We start from the raw sequence: 22,256 nt of genomic DNA, 5'->3' as shown, positions 1-22,256 counted from the left end.
TGTGCCCAGGGAACACTGATAGTGATGTCACAGCCGCTGACAACCAGTCTGACGTGTTTTATATAGACGCCTATTGTGGTTCATGTGCTTAGGCTGTGTATTGGATTGTCACTGTATGCCTGCATTATTAGATGTCAGTAATAATTATATGTGCTGATTGTTCTCTTTGCCTGCGTGCGTATAGTATGTTGGTTATGTTTGGTTATAGTATGTTTGTTTATGTTTGGTCGTTATTTTTGCCTGTGCGTGTATTGTATGTTTGGTCGTTTTCTGTGCCTGTGCATGTATAGTTTGTTGGTTATGTTTGGTCGGTTTCTTTGCCTGTGCGTGTATAGTATGCTTGGTCGATGTATGTATTGTAAAGCGCTAAGAGTAGACAATTTTCTAGAATAGCGCTATAAAAGTTTGCATTATTATAACACTGATAGTGATGTCACAGCCGCTGACAACCAGTCTGACGTGTGCCCAGGGAACACTGATAGTGATGTCACAGCCGCTGACAACCAGTCTGACGTGTGCCCTGTGAACACTGTTAGTGATACCACAGCCGCTGAGGCGTCTGCCTTCTCTCGGTCTCCAGTCTCTGCGGGCGTCACTAACTCCCCCATAGCACGTACTGCATCTAATATCCTGATAACACACCCAGAACTCTATGCAAAAATCACAACCCTTCTTGAGACTGCAAAAATGCAAGTTAAATCAGAGCTGAAACAGCACTTTAAAATCAAGCACGAAGAAATGCAGGAAACAATAGGCGCCATAAAAAAGGAAATGGCGGAACTGCAGAAGCAGAACCATACTCTAAAATCGCAAATCGGCGACCAAAAAACAGTTCCAAAAGAACCACAAAAGCAAGCTTGACACCGGATCCCAGACTGATGCAGACACAGATGGCTCTACAATGACAACGGATATTGAGCTTTCAAACAGGTTCTCTGTATTAGATCCGTCTGTCTCTGGATCGGTCAGTCAGGCACCTGTCGGTAAAAAGCATGAGCCAAATAAAACGTCTGCTTGCATCGGTGACATTGTCAGTGTTTCCGCATCCAGAAACACTTCCTATGCTTCAGCAGTCAGTAAACAAGCAAGTACGAGCGAAGCATCCTCTACGACAAACAGACCCCAAAACAAAGAACGCTTTGCCCTGACCCCGAGAGGACAACTGGCGGAGTATCGAGTGTCGCCTTCAACAACACACGTCCTGCTGGGCGATTCGGTACTCTGCCCAGTGAAGCCTGACCTAATGTTTCGGGGAAAGAAAACAGAGAACCTGAGTGTCTCAGGCCTTGACACAGATGACTTGTCTCACTGGCTGAGGTATATTCCAGAGTGTAAACAAGTGCAACTAGTTGTCGTGCACATAGGTGTAAATACGTGCCGCAGGACCACCATTACAGAGCAAATGTGGACCGTACTTTTGAAACAAATCAGAAAGGTGTTCCCTGAGGCACGCATCTTCGCCTCTTCCATCATACCAACCAGCGGAGAACACCTGTTGAAAAAGACAATTCTGTCCTCTAACACCTCTCTGAAAACAGTTTGTGTGAAAGAAAACGTCCTTTTTGTAGACCACGCAGACACCTTCCTCTCAAGCAACGGTGCCCCTCGCAAAGCGCTCTACAGGGACGCCCTCCACCCTAGTCGCCAAGGCACCATCAGGCTTGCTTGCAACATAAAATACGCCGGTCAGCCCACTGTAACCACTCGACGGGGGCCGTTACTACCAACCCCACAAAACCCAACGAGTGTTGACTGCGCCCCTAATCAGCCCTCAAGCCGCAGCGCCAGTGATGCAGAACAGTCCCATGAGCAGAAGCAGCGGGAACACTTGCGTAACGGCCCTCCACTCAGCCCGCCGCACTTGTCTCCTTGTCAAGTACCGAGACAACAGCATGGAAACAGTGCGGCAGGCTACATGCAGACGACGGACAGCGGATACCAACAACGCCGTGTCAGCGTCCCACCACCATACAGGCCGACACCACAAACGGTCGGCCAAGGTCATAATTATGCCCTTTGCGACACCCTACGACTGGTACCCGCCAACATACCTTCCTGCCTCCATGTTTCCTCCTCCACATGTGTGTTACACCGCCATGAGTACCAAGGAGAGCCCTATCGTGCTTGCAGGCCACTGGCAGCCCCGCTTCAGCAGTTTTTCTCCGGTCCCAGCAACTGTAATAGCTACGGAACTCATTCTACACTTGTGTGATTATGTAGATGGTGCTTGAACAAACGGTTGTTCTGGCGAGTGCGTGTGTGTGTGTGTGTGTGCGCGCGCGTGTGCCAGAACAACATGCTGACTGTTCAAACAAGTATTGACATCTACCCACAGCGGAATGTGTGTTTGCACAGACACGGCCTCCTATTCTTCATCAGTTTTATCAACTACGATTATACTCATAGTTGATGTTCGCGTGAACTTTAAAAGTGTCTCCACGGCGTAATGTTACGTTTTGAAGAACACTGACTCAGTGTATACATACTTTTCTTCCTGGCTGGCTACGTAAGCAGAAATCACTATTGTCTGAGTGACAGCAGGAAGCAGGAAACAGTATTTTTAATTTGATACAGGTGTCATATTCATCTGCTGGAAGGACAGTCGAAGTTGTGCACCGTTTTGAAGAACAGTGACGTTTTTAAGGACTGTGACTACATGTTTTTTTCTTGCTAGCCTAAGGAAGCAGAAAACAGTATTGTTCATATGACACGGAAGTAAATTTTTTCTGCTTGGGACCAAAAAGGACTTTCAAAGTTTCTCTTTCACCTCATCATAGACTGAGTGCCTGAACGAAGAGAAATATATAGCTGTTGCTACCTCCGGTTTGACGTGCCTACTGACGTAATTAACTATAGGTACTTCGTTTTTAGCTGCGGTTTCTTTTAAATACCATTATATAAACGGCGTCATTACCATTTTTATTTTTATCTTATTTTTCTTCAGATTTTCTTGTGCATTTCTTCTTGTGTATGTTTATGTAATTGTCTTACTGACAGATTAACCCTATTGTATGATGAACGGGCGCAGTGCATGGCCCACAAAAGAGGGCATGCGAATTGGACACCTAAACATAAATCATGCCATTAATAAGTTAGCAGACATCTCGTCAATCCTGTATAACTCTGGTAAACCTTTTCATATTTTTGGATTGTCAGAGTCTAGGCTGTCGAGTAAAGTAGCAGACTCCGAGCTCACAATCCCGGGTTATGTCATTTTACGCAGAGATGCACAGACACACACAGAAACTGGATTATTACTCTATATCAGTGAATCCTTAACTTTTACACGCCTTACCCACCTAGAGCAACACTCTGTTGAATCAGTGTGGATAGAAGTAAAATTAAAAAGAGCCCCAGCGATACAACTTGGTTTCTGCTACAGGAACCCATCTGAACGAGTGAACTGGAGGGATAATCTCTCTTCCATGTTAGACGCAGTTTTGCTCGAGGGAAAAGAAACAGTAATCCTTGGTGATTTTAACATTGATTTACTTAAACCAAATAAAGTATGGTTAGATATATTTGAATGTTATAATTTAAATCAGGTTGTGCAAACCCCCACAAGGGTAACAAACACCTCAAAAACGCTTATTGACCATGTATACGTATCTCACTTACACCATATAGCTGAAGTCTGTGTTCCAATACACGGCTGCAGTGACCATTACCCCGTGTGTGTCACCTGGTCCCGTAAAGGTGTAAAAGTCCCTCACGCTGGTCATAAAACAATAACATATCGTTCGTTTTCAAAATTTAATAAGGAAGATTTTCTTGAGGATTTGTTGCACTCCCCACTTGAAAATGTTTATAATTTGACTGATCCGGATGAAGCTTTTGGATATTGGCATGATGCTTTTTTAAAGGTTTATAATAAACACGCTCCATTGAAAACCCAGAGGGTTAAGCATCAATTGAAACCAAAATGGTTTGATCAAGAGTTGCAAGAGGCAGCGGATTATCGCGATATTTTGAAAAAAAGAGGGCTGGAAAATGAGTATAGAGATCAGAGAAACAAAGTTACATCTATGAAGCGATGGAAAAAGAAAAAGTATTTTCAGGAACTTACATCATCAAAACAAAATTCTAAGTCAATGTGGAAGGCAATAAATGAGTTAACAAATAAACAATCAACATCCAAATGCTCTGTCGTTAAAGACATATCCTCCGAGGAACTGAATAAACATTTTTCTAACATAGCTGAGAAAGTCGTTCCCGAAGACAAAACTCATTTAAATGATTTGAAGATTCTAACAGATTTTTGTGAATCTAAAAATATAATGTCGCAATCAAACATTCCATTTATTACTGTAACAGAAGTATGTAATGCACTCATGCACCTCAAGCAAACAGGAACCCGTGGAATTGATGGTCTGGACGGGAAGATTCTTAAATTAGCAGCCCCTGTACTTGCTGATTCTTTAACGTACCTGTATAATCTCTGTATAGATAAGTGTTATTTTCCAGTTGTGTTAAAGCAGGCTAAAGTTATTCCACTATTTAAGTCAGGGGCTAAAACAGAACCCTCCAATTACAGGCCAATATCTATTTTATCGGTTTTATCAAAGCCGTTCGAACAACATATTAACAAGTTTATTATGTCACATTTTAACGAAAATGCTTTATTTCACCCAAATCAGTCGGGGTTCAGAACTCATCATTCATGCCACACAGCACTTGTTTCTCTAGTTGATCAGTGGTTGAGCAAGATTAACGAAGATAAATTATGTGCTGCTCTCTTCGTTGACTTTGCTAAAGCATTTGATGTGATTCATCATGACCTACTTCTTAGGAAACTCGCACTGTACGGCCTTAGAAATAATACAATATCGTTAATCAAGTCTTTTCTTTCTGATCGAGTACAAGCTGTGTGCGCCAACGGCTCTATGTCTAGCATGCAGTCGATAGGTTACGGCATTCCTCAGGGATCTGTACTCGGCCCTCTTCTCTTCACCATTTACATTAATGACCTTCCCCTACACATAAGCAGTAACTGTGAACTCTTCGCTGATGATACCACTATTCACACTTCCCACTCAAATGTGAAGGTATTGTCAAAACAACTTCAAGAAAGTGTAAACGAGCTTTTAGCGTGGACCGAATTAAACCACATGGCTCTTAATCCAGACAAAACAAAAAGCATGCTTATTACCACCAGACAAAAACGCCAAAACTTAAAATCTAAACTTCCACCTTTAACGATTGATAATCACATTGTTGAAGAAGTTAATAAACACAAAGTTCTAGGTGTTATTCTTGATAATAATTTATCGTGGACTGATCACGTTACAGGAGTATGTAAAGTACTTTCCAAGAGGCTTTACTTGTTGTCCAGAATAAAACACTTCTTGAACAGGCATGCCAGGCAACTTTTCTTTAACGCTCACATTCAATCAATCATTGATTATGCGTCAACACTTTGGGATTGTGCGAGTGCAAAAACTCTGAAACCTTTATTTAGTATACATAAAAGAGCAATCAAAGTTATTTTATTACAAGTCTCGGTTTCCAACGAAGACTATAAACTTCTAAACATCCTTCCTCCTAAATCAAGACTCATGTACAATAAAGGCGTTTTGATGCATAAACTCATAATTGGAAGAGCGCCTGCACCTCTTTCTTCTCAATTCACTTCCCACAATTTAAGAGACCCTTCAAAAATGTATGCTCCTCGGCCTCGTATAGATCTTTTTAAGTCCAGCCTACTCTTTTCGGGGACTAATCTTTGGAATTCACTTCCAAGCGGTATCAGACATTCCGTCAATGCCAAGACTTTTAAAGACAGATATTTCTCATTCCTTATACATGGCACATTTGTTCTCACTTAGCCTGAACATGTTTATATTGTTGATGCCTTATTTTTACCTTTTACACGTTTCAGTAGATACATGTACTTAATTAATTTCATAACATGACTTATGTAACAATGCTACATTGTTATTATTTGCAACGTAGTTGTTCCATTGATTCCTCAGTTCACAGAATTTTTCTTTCCTCGAAGTTGCACACGTTTTTGCTTGATTGATACAGTTTTCATTATGCCGTTGACAATAATATGTCATGTTCGCTTGTATGTATATTTTTATTTGGGTTTTTAGTCTGTTAATCGTTTGCTTGTTCATTGTTTGTTTTTATTACTTCTTTAATTGATATTCCAACATTTTTTAAACGTATTATCATTAGATTAAACCCTCCCATGGGCGAGGGCTGGATGTAAAAAAGCACCTGTTTGCTTATGCCACTACCCTCGTAAATAAAGAATTTGTTGTCATTGTCATTGTCTCTCTCTCTCTCTCCCTCTCTCTCTCTGCTCTGGCTGTCTTTCTGTCTCGGTCTGCCTTTCTGTGTGTCTGTATCCCTATCTCACTGTCGCTCTTTTTATCTGCCTGCTTGTCTGCTAGCGTGGCTGGCTGGGTGTCTTTCTGTCTCTGTCTGTCTGTCTGTCTGCCTCTGTCTGCCTTTCTGCCTCTCTCTCTATCTCTATATCACTGTCGCTCTTTTTATCTGCCTGCTTGTCTGCTAGCTTGGCTGGCTGGGTGGATTTCTGTCTGTCTGTGTCTGTCTGTCACTGTCACTCTGAAAAAGAAAACAGGCTTTCATCTATATATATGTACGACTTGTGTCTGTGTGTGTGTCTGTGTATCTGTGTATCTGTGTATTCGCCATGCACGGCCAAAGTTCTCGATGGATCTGCTTCAAATTTGGTGGGCTTATTCAGAGAGACCCCGGACACAACCTCATCGATGAGATATTTCAACACGTGCTCTCAGCGCGCAGTGCTGAACCGATTTTGGTTCCACCTCAGCTACCCGGGCCCCCATACCGACACACCAAAGCCGCTACACCACATCACAACGCCAAAGTTCTCGCTGGATCTTTTTCAAATTTGGACACCGTATTCAGCTACACCCCGGACACAACCTCATCGATGAGATATTTCAACACGTGCTCTCAGCGCGCAGCGCTGAACTGATTTTGGTTTTTGTGTTCATTTCACCATTATAAGTAACTCTTCCTTATCTTCTCCAGTGTTTGGCGTTTATCTCCCTTCCTTCGTGTGGCTTTCCCGTTTGTAAGTTACTATTACTATTATTAGAATGTCACTGCGCTGTCCACTGCGCTGTCCACAACGCTTCCCTTGCACCCGTAAGTTGTTCTTACTGTCAAAGTGAAAAGGTCGAATCAATTTATAGCCACGCGAAAAATACACTCTCACCTATCTCTATATATTTATAGATACAGATATGCATATATATATATCCGGCTTCTCTGTGTGTGTGTGTGTTTGTGTGTGTGTGTTTGGGCAAAAACCTGTGTATTGTAGAGTTCTGTTTGTGATGTGGTCTAGCGGCTTTTGTCTGTCTGTATGTTCTGGCATTTGAGAAGCCACAACAGATAATATAGGGCTAAGAAAAAAGCTCTAAAATTCTCAATCCCGTTGACAGGACTTCGCCTTCAAAGGTGATTGTGGTGAACCGCCACGCTGTCTGTCTCTGTCTCGCGATTCACCCCGGCAAAGCCGGGTATTCCTCTAGTACGCAATACATCTTTTACCAATGCATGGATCGAGTGCCCTACCACACATTTTGTATTTGTGTTTTCAGGTATGACGTTCTCCAGTGTGGTCCTGTAGAAAAGCTCATTAGGAAGAGGAGTTGTGCTGAACAAACCCGAGCATGTGTGCACGTTGCCAAAAATGGCGCCATTACATGTGTGCCAAGTTTCATGATCGTTTTAAAAGAGGGTAAAATACTGTCCCTGGTGTCTTTTCGCGCAACTTTTTTTAAGCACACTTTCTATAGTTGTGTTTCCCGTTCTCCGATAGGATGCGCATAGCCTTCACGGATGATGCGAACAACTTGCTCAGTAGCAGTTGCAGAAAAGAACTGTTTACGTGTTTTGAACACAGCTGTGCTGCATAAGAAAGAAGTAAAGAAGACAAAGAATCAAAAATGTAGAAGAATGCAAAAAATAAGACGTCAGATGGAGGCAACACTGGGATATTTTTTTTCATCGTCGTCTTGATAACGGCGAGTCACAATCTGGCATTTGCTGTGACGAGTCAGACAGATGGAATGCTACAAAATGGAGCTATGGAGATGGACATCGCCAGATTTATAAGAGTCTGTAAGAGCATTGTCTCGAGGTCATAACGGCCTGCTACACAGAGAACCGTTATTTGTGACCCTCCACCACGAAATGAGTCGCATGTCACCTCGCGCGGTTCTGCGCTAGGCTTAATATAAGTCCGGGGAGTGTCTGGTAACAGTGTGAGGGTCACCTTAGTCACAGGCTTATAACTCACACAGTTTTCGCTCTTTTCTAAAACGGTCTTCACCACTGGGTAGAGCATAAAAAAACTCTTTAGGAAAATGCGAAAATATGAAAATCATGCAAAGGTGACATACGACTCCTTCCGTTGTGGAGGGTCACATTTGTCCGATATGACACAGAGAGAACGCCTGTTTGGTTGCCCCTTAATTCGTACATCGTGAACATCAAGCTACGGGAACAGTCAAACGAGCTCAAAAAGTATAATTATTTGGAGGTCTTCTGATTTGTTTTTAATCATCCACACATGTATACAAACACACACGTAGTCACAGACAGACAGAAGCATAAACTCACGCGCTCGCACACCATAACACCGTGCCAAAGGCACATTTAAAAAACAACACACCTAATAGCAGATCTTAACTAAGAAAAACTTTCAATTGCTGAGCTTTGTGCAATTAACCTAAATAGTGGAAATTGTGTGTCCCGACCACTCAGCCACCTTGATATGAGTTTTGCAGAGGTCATCGACTAAACATAGAACAGCGCAGTAGAGTGAGATTTTACTTTTTATTTCTTCAAAGTCATGAGGCTATAACCTTTGAGCCCGTGAAAGAATGTTTCTGAAACTTGGCACACATGTAATGGCACCATTTCGTGCAAAGTATACAAAGTTGCGTACATGTCACATTTGTTTCTGGGACGTTACGGACGTTTACAAATGTTATCGGAAAACCGTTACAACGTCCATTCTGGGGCTCTGTTTGCTCTAAATACTAGCGCGAATACAGATGAGGGTCTTTGTCATCGTTTTGTGAAATTTGGAGAGGCTCCTATTTGTAGTTATAGATTTATTGCATATCAACTGCAGCTACCCAGCAAAAACACCACAAAAACCCTGGATTTTTTGATTTTTTATGATTGTGGTTGCTCTCTTTAACACGTTAGATCAGCCTGACTGCGCGACTGATTTGAACGAAACGTATATGGACTTTTAGGTAAGACACCAAACAAACTTTCGGATGTAAAAAATGTAACAGATCATTCAGTTTAAGTGACCGTTTCGACGGTTGAAAGTGAATCATGCTGCCAAAACACGCCATTTGAGAGGGTAGGCGTGGTCACGGACCTGTGACGTCATACAAAATATTGCTCAGATCCAAGAAACACATTTTTTAGCAAAAGAAAGACTGATCTTCATATACACGCATATTTCTGACCCAAAAGGTGTTGTTTAACATCTGGGCTATACCGCTGAAAAAAATATCCTTAACTTTTTGTGCTCAGTGTATCATTAAAAAAAAAAAAAAAAAAAACTGCTGCAGAATCTTTTGCAGCCAAATTGTGAGATGCCATGGGTTACCAGAAGCAGAGAAAATGCCAATTTTAGCTGCCAACTTTCAGTTCAAAATCATGACAGGACCACAACAATTCCCAAAATTACCAAAAAAAGTATATTTATGCGAACTATCTTGGCCCTTATTGCAAGGATTTGTCATTCATTTATGTTTTGCTGTCCCAACTCATACCCAGAGCTGATATAGGTTAGTTATATGACGATAATCATAATGCTATGCACAAATGAATAAGGATAAAGCACACGCACACTCACACGCACACACCACCACACACGCACGCGCGCGCAAACACACACACACACACACACACACACACACACACACACACACACACACTCAGATACCAACAGAAACTAACACAAACACCCACACAAACGCACACATGTACGCACACACACACACACACACACACACACACACACGCACACACACACACACACACACTCACACAGACACACACTCTCTCTCTCTCTCTCTCTCTCTCTCTCTCTCTCTCTCTCTCTCTCCACCAGCTGAAACACGCCTAGCCCAAAGACACGTTTCTCAAGACAGAAGGGTTTCACTAGCTGAAACGAGCCTTGCCCATAGACCCGGTTCTCCACACAGTAGGGTTCCACCAGCTGAAACACGCCTAGCCCATAGACCCGGTTCTCCATACAGTAGGGTTCCACCAGCTGAAACACGCCTAGCCCATAGACCCGGTTCTCCATACAGTAGGGTTCCACTAGCTGAAACACGCCTAGCCCATAGACCCGGTTCTCCATACAGTAGGGTTCCACCAGCTGAAACACGCCTAGCCCATAGACCCGGTTCTCCATACAGTAGGGTTCCACTAGCTGAAACACGCCTTGCCCATAGACCCGGTTCTCCATACAGTAGGGTTCCACTAGCTGAAACGCGCCTTGCCCAAAGACCCGGTTCTCCAGACAGTAGGGTTCCACTAGTTAAAATACGCCTAGCCCAAAGACCCGGTTCTCCAGACAGTAGGGTTGCACTAGCTGAAACACGCCTAGCCCAAAGACCCGGTTCTCCAGACAGTAGGGTTCCACTAGTTGAACAAGAGGCGAAGCCTTCAAGGCTCACGTAAGAAATAGACAAACAGTAACACAAACTCAATCACTCCGTCACACATATACACACCCACACACACAGTAAGCTTAGGTGACACTGTGCAAGAAAGAGAGACACTAGATCTAGATCTGTCTGTGTCTGCATGTAGCCTACTTACAGGGACACGACTGCCAAATAGTCTCGGCCCGCTCAAAATAACAATGACCGAGACCACACACACCACGCGAGAGAGAAAGACTACAGGGAGGCATGCCGTCATGATGCATTAATTGACGTCAAACACTTTTGACCGTGACGTAATCTTATGCGAGCTTTATCCATAGTCTTGGATAACCACTCACACATAGACTCGGAAATGTTAAAGTTTCTACCACAGACATACACACACACGCACACACGCACAGACAGACAAAGTTACGATCGCATAGGCTACACTTACGTGAGCCAAAAACGCCTTGCCCGAAGACCCGGTTCTCCAGACAGTAGGGTTCCACTAGCTGAAACACGCCTAGCCCATAGACCCGGTTCTCAAGACAGTTGGGTTCCACCAGGAAAACGTTCTGCCCAAAGACCCGGTTCTCAAGACGACAGGGTTACCATCGTGAGAAAAACTATGAACCGCCTCGGGTCTGCATCGAAAACAACTCGTTACGCACGTAACAACAACCCTGTTGACTTTGATGATCCTGACCCATGCTTTGTCGATAACGAAAATGTATTCGATCACTATCGTTTCAATTTTTTTAGGTACTGTTTTTCGTTATTTATGCAATTGTAGACCCAGAAAGTCTTCTTTTCTCTCTCATTCTGGCTTTATCTCGCCAAACGTGTTTCACTTTTCACGTTTTTGTTGTTGCTTGACTTAGGTCATCTACCACATTATTTTAGACCTGCATTATGTTTTAACCTTTACTGCTTGCTGAAACTGGTAATACAATATTTGCAGGATATTTGCTATGGGCAAGGTATTCTGTTGATTGCCTGTTCCAACACAGATAACTACACACATTCGAACACACCCACACACTTGCAACATTCACCCATGCAAGTATTCATTCAAGCACTAACACACTATTGCACATACACACACACACAGTCATACATTCAGACACACACACACACACACATACACACACACACATACAGACACAGACACAGACACACGCTCAGCACAGACACACGCACACAAGGAAAAACACCATTTTTACAGCCAAAAGCCAGCGAAAGGTATTTCGAAAACCGTTATTGTTGTTAATCGCCCCCGATCTACGTTTTATTTTGCGGGACATTTACGCAATTCTACGTGTAATTTATCTCTCAAATAGCAGGTCGGCTCATCGACGGAAACCTCACTTTCAAAATATAATTACACCGGGTTTTTTCTTCTGCTAGCCGCATGAGATACGCTGCGTAGTTACATGGAATAATTCTTTGGTAAACCAATTTGATGTTTAAGTCTCTTTTATACAGAAACCAGCATGCATATATTTTTTTAGCTTGCATATCATTTTCTTCATTATAATTGCCATGGTTGGATCTCTTTAAACTTTGTTTCTAAGGCGGCAGATTAGATGCGTAGAGATTAATTGAGGCTTCTTTGTCGGGTAGGGGGAGTGAAATGTGTGTGTGTGTTAGTGTATATGTCACGGTAGAACCAGCGATCTGGTAGGATCGGCTATCGTACCGGTACAATTGCCGATCGGACTTTGTCCCGGTACAACTGCCGATCCGAGTTTCTACCAGCTTATTTTGGTAGAACACCCGATTTTCATTGTAAAAACATTGATCGACAGTTGTACCGGGACAAAGTCCGATCGGCAATTGTACCGGTATGATAGCCGATCCTACCAGTACAACTGCCGATCGGACTTTGTCCCGGTACAACTGTCGATCAATGTTTCAACAAATGTTCAGCCGTTCAGCGTATGAGAATAGTTCACGACGAGCTAAAATGTCTTGTCACTGTCAACAAATGTTCAGCCGTTCAGCGTATGAGAATAGTTCACGACGAGCTAAAATGTCTTGTCACTGTCAAAAGGAAGCGCATACTTGACTTTTCACTTCTGCAAATGACAACGATGGAAGAGGAACAGAAGAGGAAGTTTTACGAACTGTATGACGAATATGTTGCGCGGTTATCTGAAAAGAACCGCCTTACATTTAGTATTGACCAAGCAAAGTACCAGAAAATTCTCTCAGCTCTTAGTTTGGAGAAGGGTGAGCGCTGTGAACTTGGTGGCCATTTCAAAGCATGGTGCCATAAGACTTTTAAACTCCATAAAATCGGCAGCCAGAGCGTGTTGTACTGCTTGAGGAATTCTCGTCCAGTGGTCTGCAAAGAAGACCTCTACGACACCATTAAACGGTTAGTCTCTCTGTGTGTGTGTGTGTGTGTGTGTGTGTGTGTGTGTGTGTGTGTGTGTGTGTGTGTGTGTGATAATGGGAATGTTTTTATATTGGGATAATAAAGGATTTAGATTTTGTTGCAAATGGTGAAATTTGACTGAATGCCCCTCTAAGTACCACTTGGTCAAAATAACTCATCTTTCTAATTTTGTATCCTTACTCAAGATTCATATCCATAATACCATCATAATAGTTCCACTTCACATATGTCACTGCCTCTCGTCAAATGATTCAAAACAACGCTGGGACTGGTGTACTTTTATTTGTCAATAGCACCGTAAAACTGCAAGAGAATAAAAAGGTCATCAATACAAGACCCATGTTCACCAAAGATAAAAGTTAGAGGAACAAGAAGCATGGTCACAAATCTTCCGACAAGACAATCATTTATAATGCTAAAACCATAAGAAAATAAAAGAAACATCGAAGCGCTATTACATAATTACTCATACCTCGTTGTCCAAGGAATCTAGAGGCAGAGAGAGTTCCATGAGTTCAGTGGCTTTCAGTGGGAGCGACCCAGTGTCGCTTTCATGAGGTTCTCTTGAGCGAAAGAACCCAAGATGGCTTACATTTACCGCTCAGCCGGAAAACCGCGCATGAATACAGAAAACTGTTACTTGAAACAATCCACCGAAAAACCATCGAAAAATCCCGAACCACAGCTACTCATCCATCAAAGGGCAGGTACACACATCAGTAAAAAATGTCCATAAAAGGTGGCAAATTAAGAGAAAGAACCCGGAAAGATGGAACTATATCGCGTTATAACTTAGGAGTAAAAAAAGGGTTTCCCGAAAGTGGTCAAGGGGAAAGAATCCATGCAAAGTTATAAAAAGTTAGTTACATTTAAGGGGTCGCTTCCCTTTAACTGCATGGCAGTTACACTCCCACCTGAATCATCTACTTTAACTTTAAGATGATTTAAAAGTCCAGGAATATCAAACAGGTAATAAAAGTTCGAGTTAGAACTATCGCTAGAGAACTTAAAAAAGGCTATTCACGTTCACTGGGTTAACTACCGAATGTTCAAGCAAAAAAGCTGTCCGTAAAAAGCTTAAGAAGGATATACAAGTCCAGCGGTTTGGCTAATCATTGTTCGAAATGTTCTTTGGGAGAAGAACAATAAGTTTGTGAACTGGTCTTTCCAGGTAGGACCTCTGGCGCAGAGGTTTTCCATGTTTATCAAGTTCAGAGGTTGCCATGAGTAGTTTCACCCTTCTGACACGTCCGTCATCGCCGGGAAAGGTTTTCACAACCCTGGCTGTTTTCCAGTCTGTCCTGCAGATCCCATCTTCTTGGAGTAGGACAATGTCACCTTCCCGGATGTTGTCCTGCGTTTGTTGCCAGATGCTTCTGGTTTGCAGAGTTTGCAGGTATTCCTTCTTCCATCTGGTCCAGAAAGTGTCTGCAAGGTACTGCACTCGCCGCCATCGCTTCTTCAGGTACAGGTCTTCCTTCTCGAAGACTCCAGGAGGAGGAGGCATGACAATGCCAGGCTTCATGGTTAGGACATGGTTAGGCGTCAAGGGCAGTGGGCCGTCTGCTCTTTCAAGGTTTTCCACAGTCAATGGTCTGCTATTGACGATAGCCATCGCCTCGTACATCAGTGTTCTTAGGCAGGATGTGTCGAGTCTAGCAGCACAGTTGTCCAGAATGCCTGTAAGGACGTTGCGTATCTGTCTTTCCCAAATTCCACCCATGTGGCTGGATGATGGGGGGTTGAACTTGAATTCGCAGTCCAGCTCAAGCAATCGAAGTGCGACTGTTTTGTGGTCCAGCTTCTTCAGTTCTTCTTTTAGCTCATGTTTCGCCCCAATGAAGTTTGAGCCTTGGTCACAGCGTATCATTCGGACCTTGCCTCTGAGAGCAATGAAACATCTGAGGCCATTCAGAAATGCATCGGTTGTCATGTCATCGAGTACCTCAATGTGTACTGCTCTCATGGCCAAACATGTGATCAAAAGTCCGTATCGCTTGACTTCCTTACGGCCTTCCTTCACAGTGAAGGGTCCAAAACAGTCTATTCCACAGTAGGTGAATGGCGGAGATGGCTCTACTCTTTCCTTTGGGAGGTCAGCCATCTTTTGGCCTTTCGCCTTTCCACGATGTCTGATGCAGGCTGTGCACTTGTTGATAAGTGACGAGACAACTCTTCTGCATCCCAGGATCCAATATCCGGCAGAGCGGATTGCGTTTATTGTCAGGCTCCGACCTTGGTGGGCTGTCTTTTCATGTTGATGTGCAGTGATGAGGTGAGACACGTGGCTGTTTTTCGGCAGGATCAAGGGGTGTTTTACGCCATAGAGTTCTGAAGTCTTCTTGATTCTGCCTCCAACTCGCAGCAGGCCGTCTTCGTCAAGAAATGGGTCAAGCTGGCTGAGCGGGCTCGACTTCGACTTCAGATCACTGACGTCAAAGCTCTCTCTTTGGATACATTTGACAATGTTCTGTTCAGCTCTCTTCTTGGCTTCGACATCCGAGATCTCCTTTCCCCGTTTGCGTGCACAGCACATGACGATTCTGGCAACAGCTGTGACTGCGCGTCTGAGGCTGGAGAATCTCCTGATTCTCTCTTCAAAGGTAGTGAACTTTGCCCCTTGTGTAGTGTGGACTGTTGCGCTCTTGATTTCTTTGTCCTGAGGGTCCACTTCAATGTCCGCGTCATTTATTGTGATTTCCCTTTGCCAGAGAAAATCTGGTCCTTTTAGCCAGTTTGATGTGGACAACTCATCCACTGACAATCCACGAGAGGCATGGTCTGCTGGATTCTCTGATGTTGCAATGTAGTGCCACTGGTCAGGATTGGACCTTTGGCAAATCTGTTCCACTCTGTTCGCGACATACATGTGGAATCTTGTTGTCTTGTTTTTGATGTATCCCAAAACCACCTTTGAATCAGTCCAGAAGAAGTTAGTGATGTTTGGGTAGTCAAGTTCAGCATCCAGAAAGGCTGCCGTCTTCGCTGATAGTACAGCTGCCTGAAGTTCCAATCTTGGAACTGTTGTTGCCTTCAGTGGAGCTACTCGGGCCTTTGCCATGACAAGAGTGCAGTGTGCTTGGCCGTCGTCACTTCTCAGGCGCAAGTATGAGCACTGCCCGTAACCTTGCAGCGAGGCATCGGAGAAGTGGTGAAGTTCAACTCCGACTGGCGAGCTGATGTTCCCCAGGTAACATCTTGGGACTTTGAAGTCTGTGAGCTTTTGCAGGTCACTCATCCATTTCTCCCATTGTGGGCGGAGGTCTTCAGGGATAGGGTGGTCCCAACCAGCTCCGCCTCCACACATTTCTTGGAGAATCATCCTTCCCACTAGGACTACAGGTGCAATGAGGCCCAAGGGGTCGTAGATTGATGCTACAGTGGCCAAAATTCCACGTCGTGTCAGTGGGTTGTCTTTTGGGTTCAGCTTGAAGCAGAAGCTGTCTGATTCCATACACCACTGCAGCCCCAGGACGCTCTCAAGTGCGGTGGTACCAAGGTCCGTGTTTTTGTTGGCTTGAGCAGCACCCCCGCGCTCAGACTCTGGAACGCTGTTCACGACCTCATTGCTGTTTGAAACAATCTTGTGTAGCCTCAGACCGCCTTTTGAACAGATGAGCCTGGCCTTTTTGAGCAGATCAATGGCTGCTTCAGCTGTGGACTCTCCCTTCAGGCCATCGTCCACGTAGAAATCGTTCATGAGAAAATTTGCAGCCCTTTCTCCCAGGTGTTCGTGGTCTTTGGCAAGTCGCTTCAGTGCGAAATTGGCGCATCCAGGTGAGGACGATGCACCAAACAAGTGGACTTTCATGCGATAATCGACTGGAGCCTTGGAGAGGTCTCCATCCTCCCACCACAGAAACCGTAGATAGTCTTGGTGTCGTCTTTCCACCCGGAACTGGTGGTACATTTTCTCCACATCGCATGTGAAGGCGATGGGGCCTTGTCTGAATCTGCAAAGGACTCCCACCAGTGAGTTGACGAGGTCAGGGCCCTGAAGCAGATGATCGTTGATACAAGTCCCTTGGTATCGAGCGCTGCAGTCGAAGACTACTCTGACCTTTTCTGGCTTTTTGGGGTGGTATACTCCATGATGGGGGATATACCACTGAGTGTCGTTCATTTCATCACTTGGGACCTTCTCCGCATCCCCTCTGTCAATGATTTCCTTCATAAAGGCTGTGTAGTGTTGTAGGTACTGAGGTTTTCTTTCAAACTGCCGTTTTAGAGCCATGACTCTATGATAGGCTGCTTGTCGATTGTTGGGCAGCTTTGGCTCGCCATTTCTGAAGGGAAGTGGCATTTCATAATGTCCATCCTCTGTTTGATGAATGCCTTCTTCAAGTGTCTTCAGAAATTGTTTGTCTTCTTGGGACATCGTTTGGTCAGGTGGGCTCAGTTCCTGGAAGTCTTGCTCCATAATTTTCACGAGATCTGCCGTCGTGACCTCTTTAATGTGAGTCTTCTGCACATAGGTCACTGATCTCTCTGGGTGGTAAGCTGAGTGAGCAACTTCCCCTGTGATCACTCTATGTGAGGTTCCGATAGCATCGAAGCTTTCTGTGATGCCGCCGACGATGCTCCAACCAAGCTCTGTCTCAACTGCATATGGCTGATCATCGTCTCCAGTGACACAGTTCAATGGTGCCAGTGCTCTCGGGCAGTTATATCCAATCAACAGCCCAACGGCGCAGTCTTGTTTGGGAACCAAGACGTTCTCCAATCTGCTCAAATGTGGCCATCTGCCTGCCGTTTCTGGTGATGGAATGTGCTCATCGTCAAGCGGGATGTGATCTCTTGAGTAGGTGACAGGCAGGTGTATCGTCTTCTCCGAGTTGAAGCCTCTGACCCTCAAGTTTGAGTACTTCTGACATGCCACTGTGACGCTAGTGTCTGTCATCGTTGTCAGCTTCAAAGCAGCTGGTGTGGAGGAAGCCTGCAAGTCCCTTGCCACGGACTCCAGAACAAATGTAGAATCAGACATCGTATCTAGGAGTGCGTAGACCAGTATCTCCTGGTGTGGGTTTTCGTCTGTCGACAGAAACACTGGGACGGCCATTGACGTCAAGCTGCTCTCTGTATTTGAGAGAACCTTCCTGCATGATCCATTCTTTAGATCAGTTTGTTGAGTATCCTTCTGATCATCCCTTTTCATTTCCTTTGGAGGACGCTGGTGATTTGACGACCAGTTGTCGTCATGAAGGCTCGTAGGATGTTTCTTGCTGCACTTCTTGCAGTCACACCGTTTCGTGCAGTCCTTTGACGTGTGCCCGGGTCTTAGGCACCCAAAGCACAGGCCTTCCTTTCTGACGAAATCCTTTCTTTCTGACATCTGCTTTCTCATAAAGTCTCTGCACTCATTCATTGAGTGATGTTGCCTTTTACAAAACAGGCAACTTGTCGAGGATGCAGACGTCTGGGTGTTCTCATTGTGGTTGTTGGAAACCATGTTGCCGTTCGTATTCAAGACTGTCTTCGGAGGCCGAGGTTGTTCATGATGCCTTTGGCTTTGTGGCCTTGGACCCGCTGGTAGAGGCTCAGCGGAGAGGACTGGGTCATTCACAATCTCAGATTCTTCGACAACAAATTGCGTGAATTCCTGGAACGTCGGGTATCTGGCCTTGTCTCGCTTGGTTGTTGCCGTTGTCCGATTCCATCTGTGGGCTATCCAATCTGGAAGCTTGGCTGTGATCTTTCTGATCTCACGCACGTCGTCGAGAATTTTCAGGTCAGGTACTTCGGCAGCTGCAGCTTGACACTGGAGAAGGAAGTCAGACAAGTTGCGAAGGCCCGCTTTATCCTTGTTAGCCACCTTAGGCCAGGCGTCCAGTTTGGTGCGGAAAGCTTCAGAAACGGCAAAGGGGTTGCCAAACCTCTTTTCCAGAATATCCCGTGCTTGCCTGTATGCATCGTCACTTCTGAGCATGAAAAAGCCACTGACGGCCTCCCTGGCCGGCCCACCTAGGTAGCGTTTCAAGTAGTGGATTTTGTCTGACGGTGCGATACCTCTATTCTCAATCAGTGAGGTGAATGAGAAAATCCAGTCAGGATAGTGAAGTGGATCGCCAGTGAAGATGGGTGGCTCTGGAATAGGCAATCGACTTGTGGTTATTGCCCTTGCTAGCGCATCTGCAAATTGTTCGGTAGTTTGGCTCCAAGGAGTAAACACTGGAGCATCGTAGTTCAGGTTTGTTCTTTGTGCGTGAGTATCAGACTGATGCGAGGCCTGAGCTTCATGACGCAGGTTCGTTCCTTGTGAGCGATCACCAATCTGACGCAAAGCCTGAGCGTCGTGGCGCAGGTTTGTCTTTTGCGATCGGCCATCAAACTGATGCAAATCCTGAGTGTCATGGCGCAGGTTTGTCTTTTGAGCACAATCATAAGTCTGATGAGAGGCCTGTCTATGCGGCATGATGTTGTTCCAATCATCAATTTGATGCAAGGCCCGTCTGTGTGGCATAATGTCTTGTCTCTGTGGTGCAGTGTGGCTCCCTTGGCTTGATTGTGAACCACTGTTAGGCTCGTCAAGCACTTTCAGTCTTGCTTCCTCCATTTTCAACTGAGCCACAATTTTTTCTTCTTCTATTTCTCTTTTCATCTTTGCCATCGTTCTTTCTGTTTCCATTCTGCGTAGATTTTCTTCAAATTCAAGCTGTTCCAATTTTTCTTGTCTTTCTTTCTCAAGACGCTGTGACTGTAGCTTGGCTTGTAGAGCGGCAGCTTCAGCTGCGGCCAGAAGTCTCTGTGATGAAGTAGAAGAGGCCTTAGATCGCTTTGACGCATGAGAAACTACTGAGCGTACAGGATCATTCATGTGCTTTGTTGCAGTAACAATCTTGTTCATGGTTGAGACTGCCATATTTGCCACGTCGTTGAGCAAACCATCAGTGCTTTCTTCACCATCATCCAATTCATTTATCTTCTCAGCAGTTTCTCTCAGTAGGCTGATTCGGGATGTAATCGCTTGGCGCCTTGAAATCATATCTTCACAGTCCACAGTGCTCTGTTGTAGCAGACTGTCAGTGTCAGTAAGAAAGTCCAGCAACCCACAATGTTCAGAGTGAAAGGCTTGTAAAAGTAGTTCTTTCTTGTAGCTTCTGCCCTTTTCTGTCAGTTTTTGTTCCCTTGCAGAACGTCTGACGCTTTCTGAGTTCTCTTGTCCTTCGTTCATTTCAAGAGGGTTCAGATTTTCCTTTTCCATAATTTTGCCAGTCGATGTCTTCCAAGTTCTGGCCGGTTGTTGACCTATGTCGAAGGTCAATGGTTGAAAGGTCGCCTTTCTCTTCAGGCGCGTTTTCCTTTACTCTGGTAGCGAGTTCGTTTTACTCTGGGAACGAGTTTTACTGTCACTGCCTCTCGTCAAATGATTCAAAACAACGCTGGGACTGGTGTACTTTTATTTGTCAATAGCACCGTAAAACTGCAAGAGAATAAAAAGGTCATCAATACAAGACCCATGTTACCAATGATAAAAGTTAGAGGAACAAGAAGCATGGTCACAAATCTTCCGACAAGACAATCATTTATAATGCTAAAACCATGAGAAAATAAAAGAAACATCGAAGCGCTATTACATAATTACTCATACCTCGTTGTCCAAGGAATCTAGAGGCAGAGAGAGTTCCATGAGTTCAGTGGCTTTCAGTGGGAGCGACCCAGTGTCGCTTTCATGAGGTTCTCTTGAGCGAAAGAACCCAAGATGGCTTACATTTACCGCTCAGCCGGAAAACCGCGCATGAATACAGAAAACTGTTACTTGAAACAATCCACCGAAAAACCATCGAAAAATCCCGAACCACAGCTACTCATCCATCAAAGGGCAGGTACACACATCAGTAAAAAATGTCCATAAAAGGTGGCAAATTAAGAGAAAGAACCCGGAAAGATGGAACTATATCGCGTTATAACTTAGGAGTAAAAAAAGGGTTTCCCGAAAGTGGTCAAGGGGAAAGAATCCATGCAAAGTTATAAAAAGTTAGTTACATTTAAGGGGTCGCTTCCCTTTAACTGCATGGCAGTTACAACATATGTGACGGTACAACCAGCGATCTGGTAGGATCGACTATCGTACCGGTACAAATGAAACATTAATCGACAGTTGTACCGGGACAAAGTCCGATCGGCAGTTGTACTGTTAGGATCGGCTATCGTACCGGTACAATTGCCGATCGGACTTTGTCCCGGTACAACTGCCGATCCGAGTTTCTACCAGCCTATTTTGGTAGAACACCCGATTTTCATTGTAAAAACATTGATCGGCAGTTGTACCGGGACAAAGTCCGATCGGCAATTGTACCGGTACGATAGCCGATCCTACCAGATCGCTGGTTCTACCGTGATATATATGTGTGTGGGTGTGTATATGTGTGTGAACGTGTGTGTGTGTACGTATGTGTGTGTGTTAGTGTATATGTGTGTGTGTGTGTGTGAATGTGTGTATGTATGTGTGTGGGTGTGTGTGGGTGTGTGCATGTGTGTGAGTGTGTATGTGTCACAGTGAATGCATTTATGCGCGCGTACGTGTGTCTAGTCTGTGTGTATGTATATGTGTATTTTGTGTGTGTGTGTATGCATGTATGTGTATATATGTGTGTGTGTAACAATGAATGCATTTATGTGCGCGCGCGTGTGTGTGCGTGCGTGCGCGCGTATTTGTGTTTGTATGTGTGTTTTAGAGAGAAAGAGAGAGGGACTTCTGGTTATTGGCTCACGTAAGTGTAGCCTATGCGATCGTAACTTTGTCTGTCTGTGCGTGCGTGTGTATGTCTGTGGTAGAAACTCTAACATTTGAAGACGTCACATTACATTGACGTCACATTATGACGTAAGAGGGTTAGACGTCACGCGAAGGAAGTACTGAAAGTCTCGGTCATTATTATTTTGAGCGGGCCGAGACTAGTTGGCAGTCGTGTCCCTGTAAGTAGGCTACATGCAGACAGACAGATCTAGATCTAGTGTCTCGCTTTCTTGCACAGTTTCACCTATGCTCTTTCTCTGTGTGTGTGTGTGTGTGTGTGTGTGTGTGTGTGTGTGTGTGTGTGTGTGTGTGTGTGTGTGTGTGTGTGTGTGTGTGTGTGTGTGTATGTGTGACGGAGTGATTGAGTTTGTGTTACTGTTTGTCGATTTCTTACGTGAGCCTTGATGGCTTCGCCTCTTGTTCAAATAAGCTT

General features: G+C 44.5%; 1 protein-coding gene across 1 annotated transcript; it reads right to left on the bottom strand.

Annotated features, from left to right (window-relative positions):
* Window positions 1-14,194: 14,194 nt before the first annotated feature.
* LOC138949934 (uncharacterized) lies at window positions 14,195-21,082 on the bottom strand. Its single transcript, XM_070321718.1, has 2 exons — window positions 20,675-21,082; window positions 14,195-20,506 (listed from the first exon to the last, which is right to left on the bottom strand). Exon 2 carries the CDS (start codon window positions 20,285-20,287, stop codon window positions 14,195-14,197), a length of 6,093 nt encoding a protein of 2,030 aa, XP_070177819.1. The 5' UTR covers window positions 20,288-20,506; window positions 20,675-21,082.
* Window positions 21,083-22,256: the final 1,174 nt, after the last annotated feature.

The sequence above is a fragment of the Littorina saxatilis genome, linkage group LG16 (assembly GCF_037325665.1).
Source record: "Littorina saxatilis isolate snail1 linkage group LG16, US_GU_Lsax_2.0, whole genome shotgun sequence".
Lineage (NCBI taxonomy): Eukaryota > Metazoa > Mollusca > Gastropoda > Littorinimorpha > Littorinidae > Littorina > Littorina saxatilis.
Note: the sequence above shows the minus strand (reverse complement) of the source record. Positions and strands in the feature narration are given on the sequence as shown.